General features: G+C 36.3%; 1 protein-coding gene across 1 annotated transcript in view; it reads left to right on the top strand.

The window, feature by feature from the left end:
- Window positions 1-638: 638 nt before the first annotated feature.
- LOC124358589 (protocadherin gamma-B7-like) overlaps window positions 639-26458 on the top strand; it is a 29475-nt gene continuing 3655 nt past the window's right edge. Inside the window, exons 1-2 of the mRNA XM_046810893.1 lie at window positions 639-816; window positions 2643-2755. Coding sequence (XP_046666849.1) covers window positions 639-816; window positions 2643-2755 — 291 coding nt within the window. The remainder of the gene's footprint in view (window positions 817-2642; window positions 2756-26458) is intronic.

The raw sequence follows: 26458 nt of genomic DNA, 5'->3' as shown, positions 1-26458 counted from the left end.
GGTATGAATGTGTGGGGTTATAACGAGCGCGGTTTGTGTGGCAGAGCTCCGCACTCACCAGTCGAGCTCAACTAAACAACGAGTTTAGTGACGGGTAAGCAGTCAAAGCAATGAGAACTATACAAGGTATGAATGTGTGGGGTTATAACGAACGCGGTTTGTGTGGCAGAGCTCCGCACTCACCAGTCGAGCTCAACTAAACAACGAGTTTAGTGACGGGTAAGCAGTCAAAGCAATGAGAACTATACAAGGTAAGAATGTGTGGGGTTATAACGAACGCGGTTTGTGTGGCAGAGCTCCGCACTCACCAGTCGAGCTCAACTAAACAACGAGTTTAGTGACGGGTAAGCAGTCAAAGCAATGAGAACTATACAAGGTATGAATGTGTGGGGTTATAACGAGCGCGGTTTGTGTGGCAGAGCTCCGCACTCACCAGTCGAGCTCAACTAAACAACGAGTTTAGTGACGGGTAAGCAGTCAAAGCAATGAGAACTATACAAGGTATGAATGTGTGGGGTTATAACGAACGCGGTTTGTGTGGCAGAGCTCCGCACTCACCAGTCGAGCTCAACTAAACAACGACGGGTAAGCAGTCACAATGAGAACTATACGAGTACGACGGGTAAGCAGTCAAAGCAATGCATATGAATGATAACGATAGAGCTCCGCACTCACCAGTCGAGCTCAACGAGTTGGGTATCAAAGCAATGAGAACTATACAAGGTATGAATGTGTGCGGTTATAACGAGCGCGGTTTGTGTGGCAGAGCTCCGCACTCGCCAGTCGAGCTCAACAAAACAACGAGTTTAGTGACGGGTAAGCAGTCAAAGCAATGAGAACTATACAAGGTATGAATGTGTGGGGTTATAACGAGCGCGGTTTGTGTGGCAGAGCTCCGCACTCACCAGTCGAGCTCAACTAAACAACGAGTTTAGTGACGGGTAAGCAGTCAAAGCAATGAGAACTATACAAGGTATGAATGTGTGGGGTTATAACGAGCGCGGTTTGTGTGGCAGAGCTCCGCACTCACCAGTCGAGCTCAACTAAACGAGTTTAGTGACGGGTAAGCAGTCAAAGCAATGAGAACTATACAAGGTATGATTGTGTGGGGTTATAACGAACGCGGTTTGTGTGGCAGAGCTCCGCACTCACCAGTCGAGCTCAACTAAACAACGAGTTTAGTGACGGGTAAGCAGTCACAGCAATGAGAACTATACAAGGTATTAATGTGTGGGGTTATAACGAACGCGGTTTGTGTGGCAGAGCTCCGCACTGTGTAATATTTGTTACGGTGTATAAGTAGTGTGGAACATTTAGAACAAATATGTGTACATATTCTGCGTAGTTGTAAAATAACTAAGGTTGATAAATGTTGTTGATGGCCTAAAAAAATTCAAGTCGATCAAAGTAAACTTAGAGTTTTCTTTCTTTTCTATGCGTATGAAGTGGTAATATACAGTAAATATTTAATTTTACGATAAATTTGATGAAATCATGGTTGCGATTTAAAATCACTTCCATTGAATTTGATTCTTGTCGTGGTACATCCGCTAAAGACTCATACAAACCATTTCAGGTCGCCAGGCGCAACTGAGCACTTGACGAGACAATGAGACTGCCATTTCACATATTTATAGGTGTTTCTGATATCAAAACAATGTAAAGGTTCGTTTTGAGCTTCCTCGTCGCCGACTTTCTGTGGATCTCTTAAGACGAACATGACTCCAGATTCACTGAGTCAAGTGTGAGACTGTCAGGTGCCAGACACTATTGAGCACTGACGAGACAATGAGACTGCCATTTCACATATTTATAGGTGTTTCTGATATCAAAACAATGTAAAGGTTCGTTTTGAGCTTCCTCGTCGCCGACTTTCTGTGGATCTCTTAAGACGAACATGACTCCAGATTCACTGAGTCAAGTGTGAGACTGTCAGGTGCCAGACACTATTGAGCACTGACGAGACAATGAGACTGCCATTTCACATATTTATAGGTGTTTCTGATATCAAAACAATGTAAAGGTTCGTTTTGAGCTTCCTCGTCGCCGACTTTCTGTGGATCTCTTAAGACGAACATGACTCCAGATTCACTGAGTCAAGTGTGAGACTGTCAGGTGCCAGACGCTGCAATAAAAGGAAAGTGAAATGGAACTAAACTCGACATTTAAACCTTAGGCGCTCCTATAAACATTTCCTGAATGGTAGTTAGCAGTTAAAGGCGAGTTGAGAGAAGTGGGGAAACGTAAAACCACTAAGTACAGCACTTCAAATAAGAACTGTTTTAACATAATCAAGGAAATCCACTGTCTCGTTTTCAACTTGTTGTTTGTTCAACATTAGTGTTTGGAAACATGGAGAACAACTTTATTTAAATTGAAAATTTTTAAGTAATTAAGGAGGCAAGGAGTTATCAGCATGCATTTGTGTGATTTCAATGTGTTTAATGTTTAAAAGTAATCTAAACTAGCCGCTTCTAATATTTGACTTTTTAAAATATTTTAGTTATAAGCTATCTACATGGAATTCGATGCATACATCAGGTAATAAAATTACGCATGTTACCACATTTCTATGTGCATAATTATGTACAAAAATATTGTGAGAGTCGTTATTTAAATATTAGCTACTAAAATATTTATTTTTACAGGGCACATTAAGACTTTGGCTGTGCTGGACGCGGAAACCAAAGCCCACTACTGGCTCACGGTGTACGCTCAAGACCACGGAGTGGCACCCCTGTCGTCCAGACTCGAGGTACGTACGTCTACAGTTACAATTTAAATATAGCGGCAGCTCATGGAACCAATAAAAAATTCTAATGATTCAAGAGTTTGTATACAGTACACTCTGCTACTGGAGTAAAACATTAACTTCATTCACTTAGTCTGTTATGTGTCAACTGGTACTGTGCCCTGGATAAATGAGTCAATCATTGTTATTTGTAACGTTAGTGTCTTAAACTTTCTTTATTCAAACTCGCGTTACAGAATCACCATGAATGTTAAGAGAACATGCTCGAAATCATACAACATTCAGCTGACTGTGGGAGAAATCGGCTTTATTCCCTGTCATAAAAAATTCATCTGATTTTTAACTGTAATCTTTTAAATTGAAACTGAAGTAATCATGGGAATACTGGCTTGGAAGACAGTGTCTTGTGGTGTTCATAATTTAGGAGAAATGAGGTTCCATAGCAATATTATTAAAGATACGGGAACAGTAATCCCTCTACGATTGACTTGAAGCTACTTATCTCTTGGAGAATCATATCCAAAGCTGAAACTCCTCCTTTATGGACCGTAGTGCACTCGTTTCAGACAATCATTCATCCGTAATGTAAGATACGGGAACAGTAATCCCTCTACGATTGACTTGAAGCTACTAGAATCATATCCAAAGCTTAAACTCCTCCTTTATGGACCGTAGTGCACTCGTTTCAGACAATCATTCATCCGTAATGTAAGATACGGGAACAGTAATCCCTCTACGATTGACTTGAAGCTACTTATCTCTTGGAGAATCATATCCAAAGCTGAAACTCCTCCTTTATGGACCGTAGTGCACTCGTTTCAGACAATCATTCATCCGTAATGTAAGATACGGGAACAGTAATCCCTCTACGATTGACTTGAAGCTACTAGAATCATATCCAAAGCTTAAACTCCTCCTTTATGGACCGTAGTGCACTCGTTTCAGACAATCATTCATCCGTAATGTAAGATACGGGAACAGTAATCCCTCTACGATTGACTTGAAGCTACTTATCTCTTGGAGAATCATATCCAAAGCTGAAACTCCTCCTTTATGGACCGTAGTGCACTCGTTTCAGACAATCATTCCGGAAGAACTTGGGCTGAATTGGATAAACAGGAACCAAATTTGGAATGACAACTTTTGCTTTCATACACCGTTTGATTCCAATTTACAAAAAAGACGATCATTGCATCTCAAGCAACTATCGTCCAATTTCTGCTCTCCCGGTTCTTAGCAAAGTTTTTGAAAAAGCTTTCCTGAATCAGCTTGAACAATTCATTGACCGCTTCGAAATTATCTGTCCTGAACAGTTCGGGTTTAGGAGAGACAAATCAACTATCGATGCCGTAACTAACTTATTCATAATGTTGTCGATGGCCTGGAGAGAAGAGAACGTGTCATGGGCATATTTCTCGACCTCTTCGATGTTTTTGCCTGTGTACATCATGCGACACTGTTGCAGTAGTTATGGACTAGTGGTATTAAGGGTTTGCCGTATGATTGGCTCTCGTCGTTTCTTAAAATCTAATTAAAATATTAAGCATAAAACGATTCATTTTAATACCCGCATGCTGATAGTGGTGACTCGTATTAAATTCTACAATTAATTTTGATAGAGAACAATGCGTACGAATTTCGAATGATCTGTCTAACAGGGTCGAGATGCCCTGTGTTGTCCATCAGGAATCAATATCTTCCTTATTTATGTCAACAGGTTTAATACATCAATCCAGAATGGAAAGGTGATTCTATATTATACTGATGACACGACTCTGTATTAAATAGAAATCTAAAAATTATCTTAAAGTGAAATCATTCATCGGTTTAAATTCATTCATCGAATATTTCTCAAGATTCAATTTGAAAAACTCAATACAGTTTTGCCCTCGGCATCAACACGAACAAGAGTATCGTCCCACGGAAATGATGGACTATGTTCTTTTGGAAGAGGCCGAATCCGTTAAGTTCCTTGGAATACACCTTGATCGCGAGCTGAACATTCTGGGATAAAATTATTTAAAACTATTGAAAAATAAGAATAAAGTCAAAACCACAGTTCTGTTATACAATTGAATAGCTACAACTGCAATATAATCAATGAAAATGTATATAATGATTAATGTACCTGACGCATACATGCAATCCTGTAAGTTTTGACGCAATAAAGAAAATCATTATTACAATATAAAGAAAAGAAATATAGAAAGAACATCATGAAAATGGGTAATATCTTTACCTGATGAATATCCTATTCATCCTATCTTATCTATCCTAGATTTCAATCATCGGAACGTTGTTTTATACATTTTGTAGCAAATAAAGGTGGCAAATAACCGAAATCCTTTTAAACCTTCCACCGTCAGTAACAAACTTTTAACAATGAATAAAAATTTATGTTTGAACCGAAATACTTATATAATAGTCATGACTATAGACACACAAAAAACTAAGAATTAAGGATACGTTTGTGTGTGTCTTGTTTTAAAGGTTCAAAGAAACAAACATAGTTGCATTAAAAACAAAATTTGAATTAGTTTGAAAATAATTAGGGTAATCAAAACATTTTAATATTTGGTGTACCAGAACAGTAATTTTTTATGTATGCTGAGATAAATGATTATATCACATCTAAGGGTTTCATATTTCGGTTGTATAACGGAGATTAAATTACGGCTTTATGAAACTTTCTCAATTGACACTTTTATCTTATCAAAGTTTAAATTCGTGTACAATTTAATTTCTAGTAGAACATTTAAAGTATGAGAGCTGTGCAAATCAGTGGCATTCAGGCTACCTCAACGCTTACAGGTGACCTTTGACTTTCAAGAGTTTGAATCTTCAAAATAAAATAAGGTAAACAAACATAGGTTTTTCCCCTCCTGCGGTAATTAGCATTAAAGGAGCTGAACGCATACCTAGTTATGTAACACCGGTAGATCCTAATTTTACAGAAAACCAAGCAAAAGAAACTCTGTCCCAAGTGTCTTGAAGGAAAATAGTTGGGAATTTGTTTAAAATAAGTCAAATATCTTGCCAACTTCTTGTGGCTTGAAGAGCTTCTAACTTTGCGGCCGGCCAACTTCAGAGACTTCTTAAGAATTCGCTGAAGAGTTTAACAATGCAATAATATGATATGAGTTAACTTTTCAACCCATAATATAATGTGATTTTGAACTAAATAAATACAAAAGCTCCTTAACATTCTTGCAATAAGTTGGTTTTATAATTGTAAATTTAATATATTATATTTGTAATATAATTAAGTTATTTTAAAATCAAACAGTGGGTTTAATAAAGTAACTTTATTAAACTGAACACCTATACGTTGAAATAGGACATCAGAATTACGTATAAATAAACTAATTTCAAGCCAGTAAAATTCGTCTGCTGTTTAGGCTTAATGGTTAGCTTACTAACTGATAACCGCAGGGTTAAACATAAATGTAAATATTATGTATCAGTTTAACGTTTCTCAAGGATATTTTACAATACCGCTGTATTGTAAAAAGCTGTAAGAATTCATTTTTACTTAAATAAGATGTCATTAAGCAAAATTCCTACGGCCTTTACACACGTAACTATATATTCTTGAGCTTTTCGTTTTCAAAACTTTGTCCAAATACCACGTCGAAGATATTTAAAATATTTTTGTTCTGATTAGAGTCAATCAAAATATTATTAGTGTTTCTTTCTTAACTTTTAACTTTAACCTACGGTCTTTACACACGTAACTATATATTCTTGAGCTTTTCGTTTTCAAAACTTTGTCCAAATACCACGTCGAAGATATTTAAAATATTTTTGTTCTGATTAGAGTCAATCAAAATATTATAAGTGTTTCTTTCTTAACTTTTAACTTTAAAATGTAATAACAATTTGTATTTATCGCCTTTCAACGATAACTCACAGTGTAAATAATTACAAAAACAACATTTTCATTTGATGGCATCAATTTCAACGTGGATTTGGAAAGGAGGATTTATTGTTTATCTGGGGGGAAATTTTCGTAATATTCAATAAAATTGTGAATTCTTATAAAAGAGCAACTAACAACTTTTGTTGTTCATACAGTGTGAATCCCTTAAGATATTTATGCAACTTGTAACTGTTAGTTTGGAAATAAAAATTATTATGTTAGTACTTCCTCTCACTTGTCCGGCCTCAGCCTCAGAGTACATGGTCTCCATCGTACACAACAAATATCACATTTGATCAAAACACTTCAACATTTTGTTAGTACTTCCTCTCACTTGTCCGGCCTCAGCCTCAGAGTTATGGTCTCCATCGTACACAACAAATATCACATTTGATCAAAACACTTCAACATTTTGTTAGTACTTCCTATCACTTGTCCGGCCTCAACCTCATAGTACATGGTCTCCATCGTACACAACAAATATCACATTTGATGAAAACACTTCAACATTTTGTTAGTACTTCCTCTCACTTGTCCGGCCTCAGCCTCAGAGTTCATGGTCTCCATCGTACAACACTTCAACATTTTGTTAGTACTTCCTATCACTTGTCCGGCCTCAACCTCATAGTACATGGTCTTCATCGTACACGACAAATATCACATTTGATCAAAACACTTCACCATTTTGTTAGTACTTCCTATCACTTGTCCGGCCTCAGCCTCAGAGTTCATGGTCTCCATCGTACAACACTTCAACATTTTGTTAGTACTTCCTATCACTTGTCCGGCCTCAACCTCATAGTACATGGTCTCCATCGTACACAACAAATACCACATTTGATCAAAACACACTTCACCATTTTGTTAGTACTTCCTATCACTTGTCCGGCCTCAGCCTCAGAGTACATGGTCTCCATCGTACACAACAAATATCACATTTGATGAAAACACTTCAACATTTTGTTAGTACTTCCTATCACTTGTCCGGCCTCAGCCTCAGAGTACATGGTCTCCATCGTACACAACAAATATCACATTTGATCAAAACACTTCAACATTTTGTTAGTACTTCCTCTCACTTGTCCGGCCTCAGCCTCAGAGTTATGGTCTCCATCGTACACAACAAATATCACATTTGATCAAAACACTTCAACATTTTGTTAGTACTTCCTATCACTTGTCCGGCCTCAACCTCATAGTACATGGTCTCCATCGTACACAACAAATATCACATTTGATCAAAACACTTCAACATTTTGTTAGTACTTCCTCTCACTTGTCCGGCCTCAGCCTCAGAGTTCATGGTCTCCATCGTACAACACTTCAACATTTTGTTAGTACTTCCTATCACTTGTCCGGCCTCAACCTCATAGTACATGGTCTCCATCGTACACAACAAATATCACATTTGATCAAAACACTTCACCATTTTGTTAGTATTTCCTATCACTTGTCCGACCTCAACCTCATAGTACATGGTCTCCATCGTAAACAACAAATATCACATTTGATCAAAACACTTCACCATTTTGTTAGTACTTCCTATCACTTGTCCGGCCTCAGCCTCAGAGTACATGGTCTCCATCGTACACAACAAATATCACATTTATCGTTGCAATAATATTGATCAAAACACTTCAACATTTTGTAATGGGTCAATATTAATTCCGCTCGTTTTAAACACCGAACTCTCTTCACCCTAAACTGACTGAAAGAAAAATATTAGAAGAGGAAATTGTAAAGCGATTTGCGGCTTTGGATAGTTGCCAGCCTAGCTTATGCGGCAGTTCTTGATTTACAGGATAAGGTACAATCAATTTGGCCTGGATCACAGACAGGTTTGTTACTCAAGACTTTAAAATATTTGTTTGACGAAAGTAACCAAATTTAAAAAAAAATCAATTCCAAATTAGGTTTTTGGGAAGGATAAACTAAGAAAGCGGTTAATTGCAACGTTTTAAACCCTTTGATTGATTGTCTTCAGAGTATTTACATATATTCTGTACGTGCTTGATCAATAATAGTTTAGTATAAAAGTGAATTTTGCATGGGAATATTTTGTCTACGCACAATTGTGTGAACTAAAAATGTGTGTTTTCAATCGATCTCGTAGTTATTCACAGGATATAGAATTGTTTGTGTTGGGTCCTATAGGTATACGATTATCTTATCATTCCCATCAAATAGAAGTTTTCATAAAATGGAGGAAATAAGATTAAGCGCATAAAGGCACTTTTGCTCCGAGGGGTGAACTACGGGTTTTGTCGTACAAAAAAACAAAATTAAAACTTACACGTTTCATTTTATTTTTATTAAAATATAGCTCAAAACTGTTAGACTTTCTTAATAATATCTGTGTTTTGTGCATTTACTTCTACCGACTAATAAAGTTTGATGTCAACGCTCTAAACAAACAATATCTTTATGGACCAACTTAAGTATAAAATCTAGCTATTATTTGTGCAGTATGATACAAAACATTTATAATTTTACTTATCAATCAATTTAAAGTGATTCAATAATGTCTGTACAATAATAAACAATCCAACATTACTGGCACGATCAACCACTTCCTAGATTAAGGCCGCATATTTACATCCTTTGTAGCTGCCGAAATCAGGATGAAGATTTTGAACACATATTTATTTCAATGTCAATTTTTAATCGCAACTGTTTTTGTCACTAAATGAGTTCTTGATTTTATTTTATCTCTCTTTAAATATTGAATTTTACCAAATCTGTAAAATAAAACAACAAAACATATGTACTAATTTATTTACTACTACTGTTTCCCGCGGCTTCGCACGCTTTTCGTAAGGTTTGCCCGTGTAAGAGCATTTCTAGTTAAGTAAATTATATTTCCATCGCCAATGTAGAGTTTGCCTTGATGTCACGATCATGAAAATCTATCAAAAGTGTATTGTACACGTACATGTCCTTTATTATAAAGTGGTCTAACACTCAACCTTTAAGTTCAACCAGAAACTTATTTTAAAGACATCATAACTTAGCGCCTTCAAATAGTATTTGGAAGTTAATATACGTAACTGCCTTGCAATTGCAGTTTATAATGTGCAGGCGATTTGAAAACTTTTATCTTTTGCAGCGCCGTCTGGTGGCGAGTTACATCAATGGTCGTAGCATATAAACCTTCTCAGCGGAAAAAATACATATACATACAAATTTTCATAATGATCGGCCGCATAGTTCAAGATTCCATAAAAGACAAACACACAAACATTCATTTATATATATATATATATATATATATATATATATATATATATATATAAACATTGAATCACAAAAAGTACTTGCCCATATGTGACAGATACGGCCAAATACAAAATAATTGAATCGGAAAGAGTAAGCGCTCTATGGTGTAATGGTAGCACATTCACCCGGCAAGTGAGAGATCCGGGTTCGACTCCCGGCGGAGCAAGTACTTTTTGTGTTTATTGAAATTAAATAAGGCTATTGCCATTTATACAATTTAATGTATATATATATATATATATATATATATATATATATATATATATATATATATAGATAGATAGTATTAATGTTTAGCACTTACTCAGCAGAAAATACATTCCAGGGGAATGAGCCGTGCATCAATAATGTCGGGGTCTAGACAAGCGAATGCCGATAAATATGTCTCGATCTGGCCCAGGGAAGGGATGGCTACTGTCGGTGAAAGAATAACTGATATCCCCAAGGCTTGCACATTATTGCTCTCATGTCACGTCACGCCTCGGATATCTCATTGAAACCCATTTCTGCTCCAGATATTGCGTTAAATTTATTAAACCGAGAAGTAACAAGTTTCCAACTTCCTCAGTTCAAAAACTAGTTAGGAAATAAACTTGGAATTCAGTCATAAAATATACGTACACCTAATTTTATTTATTACATTTTACTACGTATTTTATATTCCATACTGACCGTAATACTAAATTATAAAGTAAATTTCTATATAAATTAGATGTTAATTAATTTTAATATTAGTAAAAAATTATTATATTATATATTTAATTTAATACATTTATTCATTAATTATTAATTTTATTTAATAAAAATGTATGATTAGTTATTTAATATTATTATAATTAAATATTATTTAAATAAAACTATAAAGTACGATAAGCCGAACCTTTGCAGGTCGATGGCGTTGCAGGAAATGCTGCTTAAAATAATTAAGTCATAAATAGTGTATTTAAACTTTTGATGTGGTTTTATCACTTTATTTTCTATTTAAACGATCAATTCTTTTAGATTTTTCAATAAAAACTTTCGAGAAAGCTTAGAATAAATATTCGCCCCAGTTCATGAACTGAATACAATTCATTACATGATCAAAGAAAATCCCGCTTGTGCAAACTAACTTTCCGAGTACGGCCCGCTTAACCGCGACATCATCGGTTCAGCCCAGAAAACAAGTGACACAACTGGCTGTCAGCACGATATCTCAAAAACCAGCTGACATGTAAACTCGGGGTTTTGCATACTCGACTTAGATTAAGCAGAGCGTTAGGAAGTATCTTTATAGATACAAATGCAGACAATTTAAAAATCTCAAAATTAATAAATTTTTGAACAAATCGAGTACAGTCTTGTGCTTTTATATAGCGCAAGATATTACGACAAAGATTTGGCGGTCACGGCTTGTTCGCCGGAGTGACTTCTGTACGATTGTCTGTCTGTCCGCAGAACCGAGTACAGTCTTGTGCTATTTTATATGGCAAGATATATTATTGTCACGGCTTGTTCGCCGGAGTGACTTCTGTACGATTGTCTGTCTGTCCGCAGAACCGAGTACAGTCTTGTGCTATTTTATATGGCAAGATATCACGACAAAGATTTGGCGGTCACGGCTTGTTCGCCGGAGTGACTTCTGTACGATTGTCTGTCTGTCCGCAGAACCGAGTAGAGTCTTGTGCTATTTTATATCGCAAGATATTAAGACAAAGATTTGGCGGTCACGGCTTGTTCGCCGGAGTGACTTCTGTACGATTGTCTGTCTGTCCGCAGAACCGAGTACAGTCTTGTGCTATTTTATATGGCAAGATATTAAGACAAAGATTTGGCGGTCACGGCTTGTTCGCCGGAGTGACTTCTGTACGATTGTCTGTCTGTCCGCAGAACCGAGTACAGTCTTGTGCTATTTTATATGGCAAGATATTAAGACAAAGATTTGGCGGTCACGGCTTGTTCGCCGGAGTGACTTCTGTACGATTGTCTGTCTGTCCGCAGAACCGAGTACAGTCTTGTGCTATTTTATATCGCAAGATATCACGACAAAGATTTGGCGGTCACGGCTTGTTCGCCGGAGTGACTTCTGTACGATTGTCTGTCTGTCCGCAGAACCGAGTACAGTCTTGTGCTATTTTATATCGCAAGATATCACGACAAAGATTTGGCGGTCACGGCTTGTTCGCCGGAGTGACTTCTGTACGATTGTCTGTCTGTCCGCAGAACCGAGTACAGTCTTGTGCTATTTTATATGGCAAGATATTAAGACAAAGATTTGGCGGTCACGGCTTGTTCGCCGGAGTGACTTCTGTACGATTGTCTGTCTGTCCGCAGAACCGAGTAGAGTCCTTGTGCTATTTTATATCGCAAAATATCACTACAAAGATTTGGCGGTTACGGCTTGTTCGCCGGAGTGACTTCTGTACGATTGTCTGTCTGTCCGCAGAACCGAGTACAGTCTTGTGCTATTTTATATGGCAAGATATTAAGACAAAGATTTGGCGGTCACGGCTTGTTCGCCGGAGTGACTTCTGTACGATTGTCTGTCTGTCCGCAGAACCGAGTAGAGTCTTGTACTATTTTATATCGCAAAATATCACGACAAAGATTTGGCGGTCACGGCTTGTTCGCCAGAGTGACTTATGTACGATTGTCTGTCTGTCCGCAGAACCGAGTACAGTCTTGTGCTATTTTATATGGCAAGATATTAAGACAAAGATTTGGCGGTCACGGCTTGTTCGCCGGAGTGACTTCTGTGCGATTGTCTGTCTGTCCTCAGAACCGAGTACAGTCTTGTGCTATTTTATATCGCAAAATATCACGACAAAGATTTGGCGGTCACGGCTTGTTCGCCGGAGTGACTTCTGTACGATTGTCTGTCTGTCCGCAGAACCGAGTACAGTCTTGTGCTATTTTATATCGCAAGATATTACGACAAAGATTTGGCGGTCACGGCTTGTTCGCCGGAGTGACTTCTGTACGATTGTCTGTCTGTCCGCAGAACCGAGTACAGTCTTGTGCTATTTTATATGGCAAGATATTACGACAAAGATTTGGCGGTCACGGCTTGTTCGCCGGAGTGACTTCTGTACGATTGTCTGTCTGTCCGCAGAACCGAGTACAGTCTTGTGCTATTTTATATGGCAAGATATTAAGACAAAGATTTGGCGGTCACGGCTTGTTCGCCGGAGTGACTTCTGTACGATTGTCTGTCTGTCCGCAGAACCGAGTAGAGTCTTGTGCTATTTTATATCGCAAAATATCACGACAAAGATTTGGCAGTCACGGCTTGTTCGCCGGAGTGACTTCTGTACGATTGTCTGTCTGTCCGCAGAACCGAGTACAGTCTTGTGCTATTTTATATCGCAAGATATTACGACAAAGATTTGGCGGTCACGGCTTGTTCGCCGGAGTGACTTCTGTACGATTGTCTGTCCGTCCGCAGAACCGAGTACAGTCTTGTGCTATTTTATATGGCAAGATATTACGACAAAGATTTGGCGGTCACGGCTTGTTCGCCGGAGTGACTTCTGTACGATTGTCTGTTTGTCGCAGAACCGAGTACAGTCTTGTGCTATTTTATATCGCAAGATATTACGACAAAGATTTGGCGGTCACGGCTTGTTCGCCGGAGTGACTTCTGTACGATTGTCTGTCTGTCCGCAGAACCGAGTACAGTCTTGTGCTATTTTATATCGCAAGATATCACGACAAATAGTCAATAGTCAATTAGTCAATAGTCAATTTTTTATTGCGGAGACAAAATACATTGTATAGCAAACGTCAAATATGTTAAAATTTGGACATACATACCACATCGAGCTCTCATTCAGACATACGTTTGATCACTCATTCCACGTTCATCCATCACCAATAATTCCCACTTCGTTCGAGAGTCAGTCTTGTTATTGTGTGGTCTCCCAGTCATACTCCAGAAACTCTTTTACATTGTAAAATGTATTTGACGCTAAACAGCGTTTTAAACGAGTTTTTAACGCCTTGAGCGTCGAGGCTTTTCTTAATTCATTAGGCAATCTGTTAATAAAATGAACCCCTGCCTGTGAAGGCAAGCGTTCATAAACCACCGTCCTGTGTCTCCCAGTTCGGTAGTTGTCTCTGCCTCTAGTCCCGTACGAGTGAATGTCTCGGCCCGTAATCAAGGCACATTTAGACATACAATACAACGTTGTTTGTAAAATGTAGAGGCTAGGCAGAGTTAACAGTTGCAACCTTTTGAAAGTTGACCTGCACGACTCTCTAAACTTCAATTTTGCAATGGTGCGGATCGCTCGCTTCTGTAATTTAAACACTTTTGAAAATTGGTTCCTTGCACAAGCACCCCATAGTACCAATCCGTAAGTGAGGTGTGGATAAATCAAGCCATAATACACCGTTATCAGAACTTGACTTGGGCAGTATTTGGCTAGAGACCTCAGAACATAAATGCCTGAGGCTAATTTTGAGCAAACGTGATCGATGTGAACATTCCATGTCAAACCTTGATCCAGGTAAATTCCAAGGAATTTTGAGGAATAGACTTCTTCTAGTATTGTATCCGCTAACATAACGCTAGGTCCATACTCAAAGTCTACTGGGTTTAAAGTAAAATTTAAAACGTTAGATTTAGATGAATTTGTATTTAGATTGAGGCTATGAAAATGTTGAACACAATTGTTCATTCCAACAAATGCGTTTTGTTCCAAATCTGATTTCGAAGATTCCTTAAAACAAAGAGTCGTATCATCAGCATACTGCACGATTTTCCCGTGTGGTAGTGATGATTTTATGTCATTAACATAAAGCAGGAAGAGAATTGGACTGAGAATGGATCCTTGAGGAACTCCATAACTCATATTTACAGAATTTGAAATATGATTAGAAATTTGGACAACTTGAGTTCTATGACTTAGGAATGAACTAAGCCATGTGAGAGGCACGCCTCGAATGCCATGCGATTCCAGTCTGTCAAGCAGTGTAATATGGTCAACACAATCGAAAGCTTTAGATAAATCGAGAAACTCACTTAAAGTGTGATTTCGACTTTCCAAACCCTCTACAATCATATCGACAAGACCCACAATTGCATCTATTGTCGATTTGCCCTTTCTGAAGCCAAATTGGTCATTTGAGAGCTGATTGTGTTTATTCAGAAACTGAAGCATTCGCACTAAAAACAACTTTTCAAATAGTTTGCTTAAAATAGGCAAAATAGATTTGGCGGTCACGGCTTGTTCGCCGGAGTGACTTCTGTACGATTGTCTGTCTGTCCGCAGAACCGAGTACAGTCTTGTGCTATTTTATATCGTAAGATATCACGACAAAGATTTGGCGGTCACGGCTTGTTCGCCGGAGTGACTTCTGTACGATTGTCTGTCTGTCCGCAGAACCGAGTACAGTCTTGTGCTATTTTATATCGCAAGATATTACGACAAAGATTTGGCGGTCACGGCTTGTTCGCCGGAGTGACTTCTGTACGATTGTCTGTCTGTCCGCAGAACCGAGTACAGTCTTGTGCTATTTTATATCGCAAGATATTACGACAAAGATTTGGCGGTCACGGCTTGTTCGCCGGAGTGACTTCTGTACGATTGTCTGTCTGTCCGCAGAACCGAGTACAGTCTTGTGCTATTTTATATCGCAAGATATTACGACAAAGATTTGGCGGTCACGGCTTGTTCGCCGGAGTGACTTCTGTACGGTTGTCTGTCTGTCTGCAGAACCGAATACAGTCTTATGCTATTTTATATCGCAGGATATCACGACAAAGATTTGGCGGTCACGGCTTGTTCGCCGGAGTGACTTCTGTACGATTGTCTGTCTGTTCGCAGAACATCTCAAATGTGAAGTGATGTATGGATTTTAAGTTTTGCAGGCCACCTTAATAAAGCTTGGTAGACGTCACTTGGTGTGTAACTTACTTTTATTTTAATACTGACGGTAAATTATTTAATAAATTTCTTTATATATAGTATTAGCAATAATAAACAGTATTGAAACTGAATCAGCTGTAGTTGCCTTCTCGATCATCTTATTCAATATTCGATTATTGCAACGGCTTCGTGTTCATTACTTCTATCCTATTTGAAGTTAGTTTTTGCTAACATGGTGCTAAAAACGTTAAAGAAAGCTTTTATCATGGAGCATTATATTCGCTCATACGGAATTGGACGTGCGGTTGGGCCAAGCTTGTCATACACTTGTCAGCTTGTCATTTCCACAAAACCCCGCCTAGTAATGCTGTAATTCTTAGTGTTGTTGAACAATTTTGAAGAACAGGTAGTGTTCTGACACAGCGAAAGGACTTTTTTTAAGGGCTTTTCAGGTCGCCCAACTACAGTCTGTACAAATGAAAACCACGGAAGAGTGTTTCAGCAAGTTTTATAGTCACCGAAAAGAAGCCCAATGCGAGCTTCTCTTAAACTGAATATTAGCAATACGTCAATGCGAAGGATTTTTTAAAAAATTGGTGGTTTTCCCTACAAGATACAAACTTGACAAGCTTTGAACTGTAGAAAAAAAATAGCCAGAGTTGAGTACTGTGTTTTATTGTTAGCAATTTGCTATGAAGAACCTGAGTTTCTGAGTGATGTATGATTTACAGATGAATGTCATGTGCACCTTAATGGTTTCACAAACAAGCAAACAACACGTTTCCTTGGATTTGAACATCCTGACAATGATGTAGAGAGGCCACAGCATAGTAAGCGTGTAACCATCTGATGCGCTGTGTCTGGGAGGGGTATAGTGGGACCATACTCTTTTGAAGACAACAATGGAGAGACTCTTACTGTAAATCAGTATCGATATAGAGCCATTCTTGATCGTTTTGTGAGACAACTCAGGAGATTTTGTCGTCCACGAAACCTGCCGTTAAGTTCACAGTGGTTCCAGCAAGATGGCGCCACCAGTAACACTGCCGTTAACAACATTGCTTTCCTCCAACAAACCTTTGGCAACCGTCTCATCTCTCTTAAAATAAACTGTCCTTGCCCAGTCCACTCCCCCGACCTCACAACACCGGACGCCTACGTCTGGGGAATGTTGAAAAAAAAAACAATTTTCGCGAGGACCCACCATCTACCATCGTTCAACTCAAAGAAAAACTAACCATGTGTATTAGGAAAATGGAACAACCCCTATTCATAAAATTAATGCAAAACATACAAGAACGGTACGAGTGTTGCCTCAAACTGAACGGGGGTCATATTGAACATGTTAATACCCGAGTGTAACCTATTTTGCTTCCTTTCACTTATATTTATTGGAAAAACTATATGTAATGTTATTGTGTTTACTATAAAAAAAAAATATTACCACTTCAGTACTGTTTATTTTGGCTAATACTGTAGTTTCGCCATTAAAATGCAGGCAGAGTGGAGGCATATTTCGTGTTAGTATTTGACGTAATACTGAAATTTGCCGTTAGTTGATCTGATATTCAAAATAAAATCGTTCGGTTTTATGAAGCTGTGATTTAAATTTCTTAGATAACAGATTGTACTTTAAACTTATTTGGTGTGTACCATTCTACTGTATTTGTAGGTACCTCTGCTATCATAATTGATAGTCTGGACAATTTAAGTTTTTGTGTTGAAACTATTATTTTATTATTTATTGTAGCGATTTATTATATTCTTAAGGATAATATTATAGTTAATCTTTTGAATAAAGAAATTAAAGTAAAAATATACTTCTTTATTACACTTTTACATACTACATTGTTGGGTTTAGAGGAGGTAAAATATCTTATTTGTTGACGCATTCAGAAATGACAAACTAAATCCTCTTGCATTTGTTACTTATAGGTAGACACTTATAATAGTTCATTTTCCTTGTTTAAAGTTTGTTATTGACGATGGAAGGTTTGACAGGATAACAGGATTTCGGACATTTGTCATCGTTATGGTTACAAAAGGTATATCAAACGTTTCAAGGATCGGAATCTACCCTCTTATTATATATAGATATAAAGAACAGAAAGAAGAAAAGAAAGGAAAGCAAAAGGTTCAAACAACCAAACATGCACTTTTTTAAATAGGTGTCGTTTGATTCCGTCTTATTTTAAATATGGCGGAATTTGTAACGTTTGATGTGTACATTTTAATGTCTCTAACACAATATATTCCTTTTAAAACCCTCCAAGTGGCGGTTATTTTTAAATAGGTGTCATTTGATTCCGTCTTATTTTAAATATGGCGGAATTTGTAACGTTTGATGTACATTGTAATGTCTCTAACACAATATATTCCTTTTAAAGTTTGCTGTCAGATTTATATGTTACAAGATTTAGATGGTGACCAATTAAAAAATCCACCCTGTACAAGTTTACGTCAATAGTAATATTACTATTTTCATACTTACGGTACTTTAATTTTTCTTTTACGATTGTAATGCAACATTAGCTTTATTTATTTTTTACTGTCTGATGAGAATCGCGTACTATATGAGATAGCTAAATATAACGTGTACGAGTATGTTAAATTATTTAATACGCGAGCTACATACAGCTGTTTCGCTGCTAAAATGTGCGTTAAAGTTTACACATCACACACTCGCAAAGTTCTAATTCACAACATCTTGCGTGACAGGTGTATAAACGACATTATTACGCAACCAGCATGTTTTGACAGTGTTACAATGCGATATCCAGGTTCTGTACACCACTAAAATGTGCGTTAAAGTTTACACATCACACACTCGCAAAGTTCTAATTCACAACATCTTGCGTGACAGGTGTATAAACGACATTATTACGCAACCAGCATGTTTTGACAGTGTTACAATGCGATATCCAGGTTCTGTACACCACTAAAATGTGCGTTAAAGTTTACACATCACACACTCGCAAAGTTCTAATTCACAACATCTTGCGTGACAGGTGTATAAACGACATTATTACGCAACCAGTATGTTTTGACAGTGTTACGATGCGATATCCAGGTTCTGTACACCACTAAAATGTGCGTTAAAGTTTACACATCACACACTCGCAAAGTTCTAATTCACAACATCTTGCGTGACAGGTGTATAAACGACATTATTACGCAACCAGCATGTTTTGACAGTGTTACAATGCGATATCCAGGTTCTGTACACCACTAAAATGTGCGTTAAAGTTTACACATCACACACTCGCAAAGTTCTAATTCACAACATCTTGCGTGACAGGTGTATAAACGACATTATTACGCAACCAGCATGTTTTGACAGTGTTACAATGCGATATCCAGGTTCTGTACACCACTAAAATGTGCGTTAAAGTTTACACATCACACACTCGCAAAGTTCTAATTCACAACATCTTGCGTGACAGGTGTATAAACGACATTATTACGCAACCAGCATGTCTTGACAGTGTTACAATGCGATATCCAGGTTCTGTACACCACTAAAATGTGCGTTAAAGTTTACACATCACACACTCGCAAAGTTCTAATTCACAACATCTTGCGTGACAGGTGTATAAACGACATTATTACGCAACCAGCATGTCTTGACAGTGTTACAATGCGATATCCAGGTTCTGTACACCACTAAAATGTGCGTTAAAGTTTACACATCACACACTCGCAAAGTTCTAATTCACAACATCTTGCGTGACAGGTGTATAAACGACATTATTACGCAACCAGCATGTTTTGACAGTGTTACGATGCGATATCCGGGTTCTGTACACCACCTTACGTGATACTTCAGGTAGCGAATATTTTAACGATAACTAACGAGGCGAACCTCTAGCGTCTATTCTTCGAACTAATTGAAATAATCCTTACGCCAATCCTTAAACCCAAGTTACGCTGAATATATATGAATGATATCTATTCAGCGTAACTTTAAAAGCTGTAATAGTTACGATGAATACATATGAATGGTGTCTATTCAGCGTAACTTGTACCATCTAATGTACAATATTATGTTGAGTATGACCTAACACTAAGTGTAAGAACTTACTACAAGGCTGTGGCTAAACTTGTACATAAAGTATTTAACAATGACACAGCTATTTTATGTAACTTGATTACTGTTTGTGAACCAGCTGTAGAAAAATTACCTTGACTTTTTCCCCTATAAGAATAATGTTAAATCTCATGCAGTTTTATACACTTATTTTTAGTCGTACAGTTATGGGAGATATAGTCCTATTTAAAGACACAATTATTAATACGTATCCAAACGCTTAATAGTCAAAAACGCTGAAACCTTGTTGTACTTTATCGTGTAAATATTCAAAAGTTGCACACTTTACAAAAGCAACTAAAAAAAACGTTGGGATACGTATTGCTGTATCTTTGAATTGAGACATCACTGGGCGAAAACTGCATGAAGTCTAAAACTTTTCTTATGATGGGAAAACCTCGAAGAATTTCACTACACGCGGTTCTTAGGTTGTTTTCAGTAATATTTAGAAATAAAATAATATTTCCAATGTTTAAATCTTCCTCTGTCATAAGTATTATAAATTGTAAATTTCGCCATTTTAACAAAGCAGCGAAGTTATTTAGGTTGTAAAAGTTGACTTCTATGACAAAAGTAACAGTTATTGCTTGGTCTCAAAAACTAACAACATAATTTTTATTAATATTGGATTTATTTTATTTTAAGAAATGTGGTAAGTTGATCACGTGTGCAAACCTGAATTTGAACCCGACCTGATTGTGACAACCGGATTCATTCCCATACATTTATTAACGTTATATGTTACTTAATAACTGAAATTATAACTCCGTGTTCGAATCTAGATTTGGGCACAGTATTTTCGTACGATAATTAATAATTATCTCACTATACTGTTACAGAGTTATTTTATACTATCAGTCAATTTCAATCAAGGTCCCGTTTTAAGTCTGAGTAATATAGGCTGTATTATTGTTCGAATCTAGATTTGGGCACAGTATTTTCGTACGATAATTAATAATTATCTCACTATACTGTTACAGAGTTATTTTATACTATCAGTCAATTTCAATCAAGGTCCCGTTTTAAGTCTGAGTAATATAGGCTGTATTATTGTTCGAGTCTAGATTTGGGCACAGTATTTTCGTACGATAATTAATAATTATCTCACTATACTGTTACAGAGTTATTTTATACTATCAGTCAATTTCAATCAAGGTCCCGTCTGAGTAATATAGGCTGTATTATTGTTCGAGTCTAGATTTGGGCACAGTATTTTCGTACGATAATTAATAATTATCTCACTATACTGTTACAGAGTTATTTTATACTATCAGTCAATTTCAATCAAGGTCCCGTCTGAGTAATATAGGCTGTATTATTGTTCGAGTCTAGATTTGGGCACAGTATTTTCGTACGATAATTAATAATTATCTCACTATACTGTTACAGAGTTATTTTATACTATCAGTCAATTTCAATCAAGGTACCGTTTTAAGTCTGAGTAATATAGGCTGTATTATTGTTCGAGTCTAGATTTGGGCACAGTATTTTCGTACGATAATTAATAATTATCTCACTATACTGTTACAGAGTTATTTTATACTATCAGTCAATTTCAATCAAGGTCCCGTTTTAAGTCTGAGTAATATAGGCTGTATTATTGTTCGAGTCTAGATTTGGGCACAGTATTTTCGTACGATAATTAATAATTATCTCACTATACTGTTACAGAGTTATTTTATACTATCAGTCAATTTCAATGAAGGTCCCGTTTTAAGTCTGAGTAATATAGGCTATATTATTGTTTTAAAATTGATTCTGTGGAAAAACAACACACACACACACACACACACACACACACACACACACACACACACACACACACACACACACACACACACACACACACACACACACACACACACACACACACACACATATATATATATATATATATATATTCTTATATGTGTGTGTGTGTGTGTGTGTGTGTGTGTGTGTGTGTGTGTGTGTGTGTGTGTGTGTGTGTGTGTGTGTGTTGTTTTTCCACAGAATCAATTTTAAAACAATAATACAGCCTATATTACTCAGACTTAAAACGGGACCTTGATTGAAATTGACTGATAGTATAAAATATATATTCTTCTTCACACAAGAAGTATATAATTATATACATATGTAATAGAATCGTACAACTAGTTTAAAAAACCAACTATAAAAACTGGTGATTAAAAATCATTTAATCAGGAAAAAGTATTTAAATAAAAGAAACCTGATGATAAATATTGGTTTGTGATACAAACATAATGGTTCTTTCATCACACAAAGTATCACATCTATTTTAAATTCACCGGTAAAATGTGGTACATATTTCATGGAAGATAAATAATTCATGACTGAGCCAGAATTATTCATAGACCGTAATAGACGTCTGTGCAGTAGCCTATCTCGCCGCACCATTCTTACCGTATCTGACATTCAGCAAACTGCTCTAGAACAGTGTGAAATCTCTACAAGTTAATTGTTCGTCGACATTTCTTCGTTCCAAGAAGCCAACAATTTTGTTATCTGCTAGTTATTTCTGATACGATTGGTGTTTCATTATACATGTATTTATACCAACAATTTTGTTATCTGCTAGTTATTTCTGATACCATTGGTGTTTCATTATACATGTATTTATACCAACAATTTTGTTATCTGCTAGTTATTTCTGATACCATTGGTGTGTCATTATACATGTATTTATACCAACAATTTTGTTATCTGCTAGTTATTTCTGATACCATTGGTGTGTCATTATACATGTATTTATACCAACAATTTTGTTATCTGCTAGTTATTTCTGATACCATTGGTGTGTCATTATACATGTATTTATACCAACAATTTTGTTATCTGCTAGTTATTTCTGATACGATTGGTGTTTCATTATACATGTATTTATACCAACAATTTTGTTATCTGCTAGTTATTTCTGATACGATTGGTGTTTCATTATACATGTATTTATACCAACAATTTTGTTATCTGCTAGTTATTTCTGATACCATTGGTGTTTCATTATACATGTATTTATACCAACAGGTTTGTTATCTGCTAGTTATTTCTGATACGATTGGTGTTTCATTATACATGTATTTATACCAACAATTATGTTATCTGCTAGTTATTTCTGATACCATTGGTGTTTCATTATACATGTATTTATACCAACAATTTTGTTATCTGCTAGTTATTTCTGATACCATTGGTGTTTCATTATACATGTATTTATACCAACAGGTTTGCGAGCCACAGATAAGATTTTATTTATTTATTTGTAAATCAATTTTATTTAGTAAAACCTTGGTTTAGTTAATGTTAAGGAGTCCGAAATCTAAAATTGAGGTCAATCTAAGCGGAATAGGCCTAATTATATATTGAAGACTTAGTTATTTCTTTATGTAGAGTAGTTTTGTCAAAATTGATCATTATTATGATATTAAAACTATTAGAGTAGAGGACATGGAAGGTCAGAATTACAGATATCCTATTTTCTGGAAGTACCATATTTGTATGTATATGTGTAGTACTGTACTTTACTTCATTATACAAATAAAATTAAAAGTAAAAGTTTAAATTTTTATCTTTTTACCATTCCATCCGATCAATATTATTGAAACTTGAAATTATTTAAATATTATTAAAAACGTCTCCAAAAAGTCTGTATACCATAAGCCATTTGACAAATTCAGTCCTTAAATAAATCAATCTTTATAAATTGTAGTTAAAATAATTTTTATTGAAAAATATGTTATAATACCTTTATTTTACGAGGAGAAATTGTTATTTTTATAGTCTCTATTTCTTTGCGTTTGTCGTACAGTGTATAGTTCTTTTTTTATCAAATATTTTGTAATTAATTTTTTAACCGTTCAAAGGTGGAAATAGTAACTATTATAAGTGCTAAATAATGGAATTTCATATTATAGCACACATATTTTATAACAGTTCTAGTCATTTATAATCTACTGTACTGTGTTTTATTAGACTACTAGCTGACCCGGTGAACTTCGTTTCACTTACCTCTTAGCCATGTCGCTACCTTTGTTAACATATTTACATATGTACTTTATCAATTTGACAGAGTTACAACATTCCACATTGATGTGAGTTTCAAAAGTTACGGCACAATCCAACGATTATCTACATCAAAATTTTGTCCTTTTATCTTCACAACTGATTGCCGACGATACAACGAGTAACCATCATTTCCCCAGATGGTTTCAGCAATCAATGCTCTAGGGTATCGCTTAGAACACTTGCCGTCGACCATACAGGGTGAGATGTTGAAAACTCCGCAAGGTCCATGTATCATATGTTTACTTACTACTGCATGCAATTTTGGGTCAAGTGTTTCATCGGGAATCTCGGCTGAAATTATGGAATCAGTGTCTTCTGGTCTTAATTTATCAACTAACCAAACTAATATGTGCGCATGTGGCAGACCACGCTTTTGCCACTCAACAGAGTACATCCAACAACGTACTTGGCCATCATACACACGATGCTTTATAATGAAATTCATTAAAGATTTTAATTTTTGCTTAAACACTCTGGCAGTGACGTCATGCCTATAAATTGGTGTTTGGCCGTGTAGCAATTCTTTCTTAATTTCCATCCATTGTGGGTTACAGGTGAATGTAATACATAGGTCTGGACGGCCATAGTTTCTAACATACGACATCGCATGTGGCGCGGGCTTCCAATGTAAGTGGCCGTCAAAATTGTAATTTATTCCACATTTTCTGAATTTGCAACGGCATTAATAGCATCACGAATCTGTATGAATAAAAATTCATAGAGCTGATTTTTTTGTTGGTTTCAGCACCTGGAATCAGAAATGATAAACAATGACATTTTTGCATACATTAAATATAACACATTTATTGTCAAATTATTATCATTATCATATCGGACAAAAGGCAATCAATACAGGTAATCAATTTAAAGCTTTCTGTAGTTTTTTGCGGTGCGTAAACATGTAAAGATATACTTTACCATGTGTAACCAAAATCTTCGACATAATATATTGGGTGCTGTCAGGCCCAAACACGACAATACTTTATTTGCCATCAATAAACACATATATTCTATCATGATCAATGTCTAATTGTAAATTTCCGCATTAATTAGTAGTGTAGGATTCGAAGTTTGACATCGCACACAATGTAGCACATCCTCAGACATGTCATCCCTATATTTCATCCACAAATCTTCCGGATTTGAAGGGAAACATGTGGATATTATAATCGCAAACAATGTTCGAATTTGATGTGGTGAAGATATATGGAATGCTTGAGCGTATTATCCCAATGTAAATCATCCTCGAGTAACTGTAATAGTTGACACGCCTCACGGTAAGTAGCACACAGATGTCATCAACTGTTCTCAATTGTTGAAACGATGCCGGACCACGAACATTCACCAATAACAATCTAAGATAATAACATTCAGCGTTATTTGGATGTACTTTATTTATCGGCACTATAATCGACTTCTGGATCGTAGGAGAATGCTGCTCGTTCCAGGTTCACAGGAGCATTGCGTTTGCGGAATCGGTCAATTTCCTTTTCCCGGGCTCGCTGCTGTTGTGATCGATGTGCCCGAACTCGTTGCATTCTTTGTCTATCCACTTCATTCTGATTTACTGTAGAACGCAAATGTGCCATACCAATACGACTGTTATCATTATCAGTCTCTTGCTGGTCATCAGTGCGATTAGCGCGTGAGGTAGCTCGCCGCACATTCGATCTACTTCGACGACCTATGTTAGGTCGTTTTCTTCTCGGCATTGTAAGCAGTATCTGATATTAATGTTTTATTGCACTAATAATGTTAACCTATAATGGCGACAGCTGTTTTACCCAAAATTGCATGCAGTAGTAAGTAAACATATGATACTGAGACACTTCGTCATTTGTATTTGTTACAGCTGTTAAACTAATTATCGATACATAAACATCAAGCAAACGTTTGACAGGTAAGAACAGTTTGTATGGGAAAATCAAATTGTCGTTTTTAGTATTTTCCTTGCAATTTTGTTATATTTTCTCATCGTTTAAACCTTCCCTGGACTTCCACGAACATTTCAAGACCAAAATTAGCCAAATCGGTTCAGCCGTTCTCGAGTTTTAGCGAGACTAACGAACGGAAATTCATTTTTATTTATATAGATATTTGTATATATATATATATATATATATATATATATATATATATATATACTGCATCTGTATTTCCCCCTTTCTCATGTTCGTTACTATTACAATGATCGAAGTATCATCTAGTAATGTATGTTTGTTAGTTATTAAAAATGTTAGTTTCACATTATGTATTTTATTGGAACTTTTAACTATTATGTCGACATTAAAAACTGTATATTTAAATTTGTTTGTTATTACAAACGTACTTTCTTTATAACATAATTAAACGTTATTCAAATGCCTATAACAATATTGACGTTAATGACTAGGAGTTATGGTGCATTTTAACTAACTGTCAATCGAATGCAAAGTAGGCCTCTCACCCACTTCAAAAATGAAGTACGGGAGTCTCTTCTGATTGACATAATTGACTAAGTGTTATAGTGC

The sequence above is a fragment of the Homalodisca vitripennis genome, chromosome 3, assembly GCF_021130785.1.
Source record: "Homalodisca vitripennis isolate AUS2020 chromosome 3, UT_GWSS_2.1, whole genome shotgun sequence".
Taxonomy (NCBI): Eukaryota; Metazoa; Arthropoda; class Insecta; order Hemiptera; family Cicadellidae; genus Homalodisca; species Homalodisca vitripennis.
The sequence above is the reverse complement of the archived record's forward strand: the minus strand, read 5'-3'. Positions and strand labels throughout refer to the sequence as shown.